Below are 10,306 nucleotides of genomic sequence, written 5' to 3'. Positions count from 1 at the left end.
CAGTGGTATATGGCGGCAGCCACCACCTCACAGTGGTGGTGGTGGTGGCTTTTCTTGTGAACTTCGGCCAAACAACACCAAACATCACTTCACTGAAAGAAACACACATAGCAGAATTACATACAATACACCAAAAAACACACACAGCCACCACCACACGACGGTTGGTGGTGGTAGAACAGTGAACCTTCATGGTGACAACAAGATAACAACCACCATGGCAGGCTACCATGGTGGTTCCCATGATGGTCCTAGCGATATACGGCTAATAATTTCACACACACACGCTGACATGATCTGAAACACACACCCATACACTAGATGACCCACACAACACCGCCATGAACAAATGTGAATCGACAATTTACACAAAATAAAGAAATGCAACACCAACCACCTTCTCGGCGACAAGCAATGGTCGGAGACGACAACAATGAAATGGCAGCGGGCGTGGGTTAAGGCAGCAACAGAAGAAACAAGAAGAGAGTGTGTGCAACCTAAATGCGAACAACAACGGTACCCATGAACCGAGCTTTCCGATCTCCTCGTGACTCTTCGTCTTCACTGGCGACGGAACAAGGTGCTTACTCCGGTGATTCTTCGATGGTGGCGAGGAGATGACGGCTGAGAGGGTGGAGAAGATAAGGTGGTGGAAAAATAGTTATTAGGGTTAGGGTTAGTGAGGGTATCGGTTGCTAGGTTTTTAAATGAGGGTCAAGGGTGGGAGGTGACGAGTCTTAGTCCCTGCAAAAAAGGGTACACGATTAATAATTATCAACGAAAATAGGTATTTTATTTATGAAGTTTTACGATTATACCGCTGCCACGTCACTTCCTTGGAGAACTAAAGCTTTTACAAAACATAAACAAGTTTTGTAGAGCCTGTCTTTGAGGAAACGTTGATCTATAAGCCCTATGACAATTATATATATATATATATATATATATATATATATATATATATATATATATATATATATATATATATTTTGTTCTTATCTATTGAAAAAAGACTAGCTCTTATTTTGTTCTCTAGATTTTCCCTTCTAACTACGTCCTTCTTTAATATATGGGCTATAAGCCTTAATGAAAAAAAGCTAGCTCTTATTTTGTTCTTTAGATTTACCCTTCAAACGCTAGTTTTGAGGGTATTTTGGTCATATTAACATTAGTTTTTCCGGTACAAATAGAAATGTTGTGTTTGCCTTAATTTAACAGCACATTTCCTATTTCTCTCTACTTTATTTGCATTCGCAATCTCAAGCCACTTGCAACAAAAATGACTTCATCAAACGAGATGCTCAATTGACTTTGAAGGTTCTTTGTGAAAATTTTGAAAATCCAATGTTTGAGAGAGTTTTGAGCACGTTGAGGATAGATATGACAAGCAATGAGCATAATGTGACAGATGTTCGAGATTATTCACATTACACAAAAACACGACGTTTTTTTAAAAATTAAGACATTGGAATGTAATTATTTTAATTTTTCGTTTCTGTTTCAGTATTTGTGACATAAAGATGTAATAATCTATATGTAATAAGAAAAATGCCGATAATTTCCCATGACATACCCATATGCATGATATGTGCAATCACTTGAAACTTTGAACAAAGACGTCCATATATCACATCGAATGAAGTTCGGACATATCAAAATAACATGTGAATTTAAAGCACTGATTACTTTCTACAATCGAAAAGCTCCCAAAGTGATTTCCATTCACTAGACATTATCACAAATCTAAGCCCTTTCACCTCTAATCCTCCTAGCCAATTGCATATCTTTAGGCATAATTGTAACCCTCTTAGCATGAATCGCACACAAATTAGTATCTTCAAACAAACCCACCAAGTAAGCCTCCGATACCTCTTGAAGTGCAGCAACAGCACTGCTCTGGAACCTCAAATCTGTCTTGAAATCTTGAGCAATTTCTCTAACAAGTCTCTGAAATGGGAGCTTGCGGATCAACAGCTCTGTACTCTTCTGGTACTTACGGATCTCTCTTAGGGCAACAGTCCCTGGCCTGAATCTGTGCGGCTTCTTCACACCTCCAGTCACCGGAGCGGATTTTCGGGCGGCCTTAGTTGCCAGTTGCTTTCTTGGTGCTTTTCCTCCGGTTGATTTGCGAGCAGTTTGCTTTGTTCTCGCCATTTTTAGAGAATTCGAAAGGTAAAATGAGATTTTGTTTTGGGTAAGTAGATTCGATCGAGCGTTGTGGAAAATGGGGTAGAAGATGCTTGTATTTATTAGGGTTTATAGTGACGGAGGTTGCAGTGGATTTGAAACTTTGGGGGAGAATAGTTAGCGCGAAAGATCCTACACCGTTAGATTGTGGGGTGAGAAAAGGACGGCTCAGATTGTATATTAATAGAGAATGCGGATCGCAATCCTTGTGCCTCTTTAGTCATTCATTCGTTTGTTTCACGATTGGAAATAATGGTAAATTTTCTTTTATAATTATTAACCGCCAAAATACATTAAAAAAAAAACCTATCTTCTATAGGTTATTATTCAAAAAAAAAATTATTATATTATATTATTAGATGTAAAACCCGTATATTACACGGGTTGATTAAAAAATTAAAATATTAAAATATTGATAATAAGTATTTTTTTAAATAAAATTTTAAAATAAGAAATGAAAAAACATAATAATTGCAATTTATTATATTTGATACTTTACATATATGTATAAAATTATGTGGTTTTTAATTGTAAAAATAAAAAAAAAATCATAAATTTACATGTGGATATTATTTATTTAAAATTTTTTTTACAAAGTAACAACTGTCAAAATTCATTAGAAATTGACATGTGACAAAAAAAACTTTCATTTATTAAAGATGATATTTATAGATAGAGGTTAATTTGAGATTGTTAATTTTATGAAATACGGAGACGCGATCCTACTTATTTATCTTAGAGATAAAAAAAAAATAGAAATTATATAATGAAAAATAAAAGGGAAAATCCAAAAATTCTTTTTTAAATATTGTTTTTGTTATTTAATTTAAAATGATAATAATAACAATAATAATAATAATAATAATAATAATAATAATAATAATTTACCGTTTTTTTCAAAATATAAGTAAAATTTTCTAATACATTATTACACTATAAATGATTAAATCAAATTTTTTGGAATGTTGATATTCTAATATTCTATTAAAAATGATAGATATGATAAAATATTATAATATTTTAATAGAATTGTTAAATTTATAGCATATGAAAAGTGCCATTAAAAAACTAAATTAGTGGCACAAAAGATAAATGACACTAAAATGTGTGCCACTAAAAGATGTAAGTTTTCTCTAGTTTATAACTATCTTAACTCGAAAATAGTTTGCGTTAACTTTCAAGTGGAACTGTCACAATATGAAAGTAATGGGAAAATGTAAGTACTCAGTTGTCTTTTGAATTGACAAACTGACGTACTGATTACCTTAAATGAAGTTTGTTTTATTAAGGTCATAATGTGATGGATAGTACCCATACTATACACTCTCCTTGCAAGAGATTCTGGGGACCAAACGCGACTTCCGCAAACAATTTGCTAGGTCGTGTAAATTCACATTAAAGTTATATGATCATGTATACCCAATTTACTATTACATTTTGTTTAGAACAATGAGTTAGTGATTATTGATATAGATAGATCTTGTAGTGTTCTCATGGTATAGCTTTAGTATGTTCGTTCTGTTATAGTATCTTAGTATGTTCTTTCTGTTATCATGTATACTGTATAGTATGTCTCTCTGATGTATTGTATCTACCTCCCTGTTTCTCTTTATAGTATGCTCTACTATCTAGTATGAACCGAACCTCTAAACTATACCCCCTTATAGTTTACTAGTGTTTTACTTTACATGTTATTGGAAAGACTCATTTTACTACTAAGTTATGCTTGTACTTTAAAAATGGAGTTTTGTTAAACTATAAAGTAACATAACTTTAAAAAAGTTTTTGAAATGTTTTGATCACTTATAAAATACATAAGCACTCTATTGAAAGATGTTTATAACAAACATTTACACAATTATCATTGTGTTCAACTTGTATTCCCCCCTCAAGAGTATTTAAAACAGTTTAAAAGATTGATTATAGGGGTATACACTCATCTTATGTGGGTGATTCAAACGAATATGTGCGTAAGTATGAGAAGCTCCACTAGTGAAGTCCCGAGACACATACAAGTCCTAAATGACATATATTGGCATGAATATAGTGTTTAGAAGCAACCATATGCAAGGAAACAACTTTAGGGATTAGGAAACACTTGGACCAAGTGTTATAATCACATATGATTCATCTAAGGGAGGTGTACGGCCACAAAACGGAGTTTGCGGCCATGGGTGTACGGCCAGGGAGTGTACGGTCGTACACTCATGGTAATAAGTGCACAAATGTTGGTTTGGATGGTAGGGATGCTCATGGGACTATTGCTCATCAAGTGTTGTAGCTAGAAATGCATTTTAAAGGCCCTTTAGGGGTGTTTTGAGGGGTGTACAACCACACTTGGGTGTACGGCCGTACACTCCTTATGATCCTGAGTTTTGGATGTTTTTAAGGTGTAAATCAAGTGTTCCTAACATGTACTAAACATAAGGAATGAGTACTTACGATTCGGAGGCTCAAGAGGGCTCACAATACCAAGAACAAGTGTGTGTTCTTGGTGAAATGGATGAAGATTTAAAGATCTAGCCAAAAGAGATGTTTTCATGGATGAGATCAAAGGGTGTTACTTGGAGAAGAAAGATAACAACAAATCAAAATGGAAGAAAGGCTTACATTCTTGAACTTAGGAATGAAGGGATATCATACTTAGGGATGGGGTGTACGACATAACATGAGTGTACGGCCGCACACACATATGTACGGCCACACACTCATGTATACGGTCGTACACTCCCTCACATGGAGTGTATGACTTGATTTTTACACGCAGAACTTACACGACTCGATCGTATACTCAATGCTTGAATGTACCGAGCTTTGAACCCTTAAACAGAGTCTAAACAAGGCTAAATGATAGCAGAAGTGAGGCTGATACAATGATGGATTGAATGGCTGAACTTACAAAGAAATTTTTTTCGGGTTGTCACAGTAGGTCATCAGGAGTCAGATGTTTTGGGCGGGGAATATGTTTGGGCTTAGGGTAAGGCCCATTAGAGGGATTGGGACCAATTGATCAAATCAGGCCAATAGTGGACCACTACTGGGCTTGGAAAACCTACCTAGTGTTGGGTTTTGGGCCTTAGTTTTGGATCATACTGGCCAGGGGTAGAATGATCATTTACCCCCCCCCCCCCCCCCAAGCATGGATTAAGGATCATGGTATGGGACCCAATTTCTAATTGGGTATATTGATCGATATTAATGGTTCAGGAAGTGGACATGGCAACAACTAAGGATTTCTTCAGGAAGCTTCTGTATTCGAGGTGAGTCTTCTCAACATACCAATGGGTCTAAGGCACCAAGGTCGACCAATTTTATGATAGTTGGTATACTTGTTGTGTAGAGGTGTGTGGCATTGTTATGCATTGATATGTGGTAGAGATAGCTTTTACAACTAGTGGTAGAGATAGCCTTCAGGGATAATGGTAGAGATAGCCTTCAGGGCTAGTGGTAGAGATAACCTTCATGATTAATGGTAGAGATAACTTTTATGGCTAAGGGTAGAGATAACTTTTATGGCTAAGGGTAGAGATAACCTTTGTGGCTAGTGGTAGAGGTAGCTTGTTTTGTTTTTTTGATGTATTCTTTTATTTTTTATTAATAAAGTTTGCTGAGCTTTGGCTCTTTCAAAAAAAAAAAAAAAACTTTATAGCTAATTGATATGTGTTATGTGGTAGATGTAGTTTTTATAGATGTGAATTGTGTGTGAGATATGCTATGGGGAACCCACTAAGCTTCGTGCTTACATGTTTGTTTATGGTTTCAGGTACTTCAGATCCCAAGGGCAAGAGCAAGACGTGATGATGTGGCGAGCAAGACGTGATGACGTGGCGTGCACTCTCTCACAAGCGTTTTATGGGACACTCTGATGTTGGAAATAAAAGTTGTATTTGATTTATGTTTTGAAAACAATTATAACTGGGTTTTTTAATGTATGAGAATATGTTTGCTTATTCTAAAATGAAAAATTTATTTTGAAAATTGGGTCATTACACCCTATAAGGTCTCATAATTAATGTAATGATATTTGTCAACTTATTAATTTTACATTTCAAATTTCAAAATTTAAATTCCTTACTCTAATTACATTAAATTTATAATATTAGAATAAAAATTAAAATAAAATTAATACAAAATATGAGATCATATATTTATTTAAATCGACGATTATAATTTTATGTAACTATAATTTATTAATAAGTTTATAACCATGATTTTCACGAATTATAAACTAGAAATATATATCACGAATTATAAACTAGAAATATATATTTAACTATCGCTAATACTATTAACTTAGATAAACTGGCTCATTGTTACACTGGACTAGCAGGTGAAAAGACTCCTTCACCTTGATGATAAACACTTATTGCTGGACTCATCGGTGGATCGCCAATTATATTCTCTTCTATATAATCATTGCTATCGTTGACTGTTTCTGTTTCAGAGGGCATTAGATCTTTCTTCTTATCAAAGTTTTGTATGATTGCAGTCAACTTATGGTGCATTGAATCATGTGAGACTAGTATCTCCTTGTTTTCATATAAGAACATAAACAGGAAGATGACTAGCGCACATGTTGAAGACAATCCAGCAACAAAAAATAGACCTTTAAAGCTTTCTAGTGTCAGCTTATCAAAGGGTTCAACGTCCTCATTTTTCCCTGGGCAATCCGCTTCATCACTAATCCATTTGTCTGAAATGTTTCTCATCTGCTCCTCTATCACTTTCAAAATTGCTCTTGAGAACTCCGCTACTAGCGGTGATCCTTTCGGAAACGCCTGCTCATAAGAACGCATTACCCAACCAATTAGCATCATTGAGGTAATGACATGTCATATCAAATTAATCAAAGAAATATCGCTACTTACAAAGCCGAAGCCTGCAGTCTTGTAGGTTGGACCCACCATGACATACTTGTTACAGTTTTTGGCCTGCAACATCTTGAGATAAGGAACCTCGTCAACAATGGCAGAAACTCCATTCTTCGTACTCCCATTTGAAAGCGCATTCGCATACTCTTTGAAGTTGATATACTTCTTCAACTTATCACCATGGAAACCCATGTCCTTTAACATGTTAACAACAAAAGAACCATCTTGGTATCCTACAAAATCTCCTCTTGCTTTGAGTTCAGACATATTCGTAAGAGTTGGTTGGAGCTTTTGCACTGTTAACATGGATGCCAAGCTTGCTGTATAGCTGGAGGTTAGCACCAGAACCACAAATATCCACACTATCACCACGAATCTAGATAAATTGCTTATCATTTTCTCCTCTGCAAGATACATTCACATTTTTAAAAAAAATTTTGGTTACTCAAACATCACTTGGGTATGTGATTAAGTAAGGACTTACTATGTGCAAAAACAAGGGTGGAGAAGGAAAACCAGAAAATCATTCCGACTTGTTGATGAGGAGGACCACGGAATTCTTTGTTTACACGATGCTCTAGAACCCAAACAACAAATCCAATGTAGATGAAGAATCCTCCAATTGTTATCCACAACTCCATTTCTAAAGGCCTCATGAATATCCAAACGTTCTTACTATCATCAACCTTAGAGGGAACAAGCATTGAAACTCCAGATTCTGAGTAGGGCAAAGTGAATTCAACATAGTTTGATCTGTTCCACAAGATTGTCACGTCTCCAACCACCATATCGAATTTCTGTTGATTGTTAAAAGAAAATTTTGTTAGCATTAGAATCCTACACCAACTATATATAAGCAATATAGATAAGTAATTAATTACATCAAGAACAATCTGATACACAAGATCATTGTAATCTCCAATTCGTTGACCATCAGGATTTTCGTAAGGAAGAAATTTGTAGCGCACATCATATGGCATTGCATCTATAACTGCCTTGAAGACATCTATGACATATCCACTCGCGTTAACCACTTTGGTTTTAGGGTCTATACTAGCTTCAATAAACTCAACAAATCCTCCTTTTGCTGGAACTCCCACTCTTAAAATGTTGTCTCCACCAGTTGGGATCTCCCAACCTTTAGGGAATCGTGGAGTATCTCCTGGCCATATGATGGTTCCCAGATCATCTTTATTAGTCGTGTAATCTGAACTTTGATTCTGGCTTATAAGTTGATTTGATATACCGTTTCTTGAACTCCAAAATCCGATGTGTTTCTCCCCTTTCCCAATCACATTCACTATTTGGTACGTAGACATCTGTAATTGTCCATTGACAATCTCCAGATCTCGATTTCTCATGCCTTCAAGACTTATATTTTGGATCATTGGAAGGAGCTTGGATCCCATGTCCGAGGTTCCAATAGCAGCCAAATCAGTTGACGCTTTCTTTGGTCTCTTGAAGATAGTACTACTTAACTCGGATCCAACTCTTGTTAACGCCATAGCTAGTCCAACAATAGAGTCGTAAGACAATATCCCAAACATGTCAAGCTCAACTCTATCAATGTCGGGGTATTCTTTACGGAATCTCCTCCTCCATCTCCTCTCGAACTTCTTTAGCTGGTTGGATGATGGTATATAAGGTTTCACACCCACTACACCTTGCATGGAATAAATATCCTGCGGATCCAATTGATGCAAAAGACCAGTGAGCACATCAGTGATGATCCATGCGTATCCTTTTGCCATCATTCCAGCTTCGTCTGCTTTCTTGAAGAAACGTGAAGCAAGAGCCGGTAACACGTGTACCACAAAAACCCTAGTTTGCATGGACTTTAATTTGTAAAGTAGTTGCAGAATCTCATAATCCGAGGAGGATGGAGACAAAAGGGTGCGGAACTTAACCTGAGTACCAATGTTTACCATTGCGTCGAATAAAAAGGGAATAGGCCCCCTTCCAAAATCAGTATCTTCGTAAACAAACACGACTTCCCTCCAGCCAAAGGATTTGACTAGAGCTGCAATGGGTTGGGCTTGAGTTGACGAAGCTTGTGCTATGCGGATGAAGTAGGGGTTGCGGATTGGGGAAAGATCAGGGTTTGTTGCCGGAGATATCATGGGAACCTTCGATCTTTGGGCAATATCAAGTACAAAAGCTGCCTGGGATGATTTTTGGGGTCCAAGAATTGCCATCACTTGAGTATTTTTCAAAAGGTCTATGGCTATACAAAAAGAAGCAAAAACAATTTACGATATTTGGTAACTGCATAATTATAGAATCCTAGTAGTGATATTAGATGAAGATTGGTTACGCACCAGCAGTTACAGCTTCTACGTTGTCGTATTTGGAATCCCGAAAGTGAGGGACAATAACGGTGGTCGAGTTGTTCGTATCTCCATAAAAATCTTCAATGGCCATCAAGATGCTGACCCAGATACTCTTCCCAACGTGTGAATCGATATCAAGAATCACCCCTACTCCTATTTCTCGTGTCCTTTGTTCTTCACCATTTGCTACCAACATGATCAACATCAAAGCTAACATGTACACTACCACACCATGATTCCGTAGAGATATATCCATCTTTCTTTTTCTGCACATCTTTTTCTAGGAAGGTGGAGCTGAATTTAAATGATCTAGACAAACGCAATTATCTATGTGGTTTATAATATACATATATACATAGAAATATAGAGAATCTCCTCATAAGAGTTGACTTGACTAAAATTCCATTCTACCTCCTTTAAAGATTATATATACGTAATGTAGTTAATTTGACTCAGTCCCTTTTTCTAGACAGAGTGACGATCAATGGTATACATTGACATTGACAAGTATGACTTTTGGAGTTGAACACGGAGAATAACAGAAAATTAAGAACAAAATCAGACGTAATGATTAATAGCTGCCCTCTTACTCCTTCACGTTAATGCATGAGACCGGTCCTTGAAAGCATAGATGTCAAATTATCACTCTAAACTCTGAAGTGAATTCAACATATATATTTATTAGGTTAAAACCTATGTTATACACAATTGACAAATTAAAATAATAAAAATAATACATAATAAGTGGCAGGGCGGTCCAAACCGATTTGGGCCCGGAGCAAAGACAAAAAAATGAGACTCTTTAAAATTTAGAAAATTAGTTTTTTTTTTTTAACATCAAGAGATTTTTTTACATAGACCTAGAAAATACAATGACAATAAAATAAGAATGTTCTCCTGACAGTGTAAGTAAAATGT

At 36.0% G+C, this 10,306-nt stretch overlaps 2 protein-coding genes across 2 annotated transcripts; both read right to left on the bottom strand.

The window, feature by feature from the left end:
• Nucleotides 1–1,710: 1,710 nt before the first annotated feature.
• LOC145001271 (histone H3.2-like) lies at nucleotides 1,711–2,193 on the bottom strand. Its single transcript, XM_078960641.1, has one exon. The coding sequence runs from the start codon at nucleotides 2,152–2,154 to the stop codon at nucleotides 1,744–1,746; it is 411 nt and encodes a 136-aa protein (XP_078816767.1). The 5' UTR covers nucleotides 2,155–2,193; the 3' UTR covers nucleotides 1,711–1,743.
• Nucleotides 2,194–6,435: 4,242 nt separating this feature from the next.
• Nucleotides 6,436–9,688, bottom strand: LOC145001759 (glutamate receptor 2.8-like). Its single transcript, XM_078961108.1, has 5 exons — nucleotides 9,377–9,688; nucleotides 7,940–9,282; nucleotides 7,543–7,855; nucleotides 7,056–7,462; nucleotides 6,436–6,965 (listed from the first exon to the last, which is right to left on the bottom strand). Exons 1-5 carry the CDS (start codon nucleotides 9,660–9,662, stop codon nucleotides 6,501–6,503), a joined length of 2,814 nt encoding a protein of 937 aa, XP_078817234.1. The 5' UTR covers nucleotides 9,663–9,688; the 3' UTR covers nucleotides 6,436–6,500.
• Between the last annotated feature and the right edge of the window lie 618 nt (nucleotides 9,689–10,306).

Source organism: Lactuca saligna, chromosome 6, assembly GCF_052625555.1.
Source record: "Lactuca saligna cultivar CGN05327 chromosome 6, ASM5262555v1, whole genome shotgun sequence".
NCBI lineage: Eukaryota > Viridiplantae > Streptophyta > Magnoliopsida > Asterales > Asteraceae > Lactuca > Lactuca saligna.
This window is presented reverse-complemented; position numbering and strand designations above follow the sequence as displayed.

Coding starts and splice junctions, on each gene's coding strand:
- LOC145001271 (XM_078960641.1), bottom strand. CDS start 2,154: ATGGCGAGAACAAAGCAAACTGCTCGCAAATCAACCGGAGGAAAAGCA.
- LOC145001759 (XM_078961108.1), bottom strand. CDS start 9,662: ATGTGCAGAAAAAGAAAGATGGATATATCTCTACGGAATCATGGTGTG. Junction 7,856..7,939: donor TGTATCAGATTGTTCTTGAT/GTAATTAATTAC, acceptor AACAATCAACAG/AAATTCGATATGGTGGTTGG. Junction 6,966..7,055: donor AGACTGCAGGCTTCGGCTTT/GTAAGTAGCGAT, acceptor TCTTATGAGCAG/GCGTTTCCGAAAGGATCACC.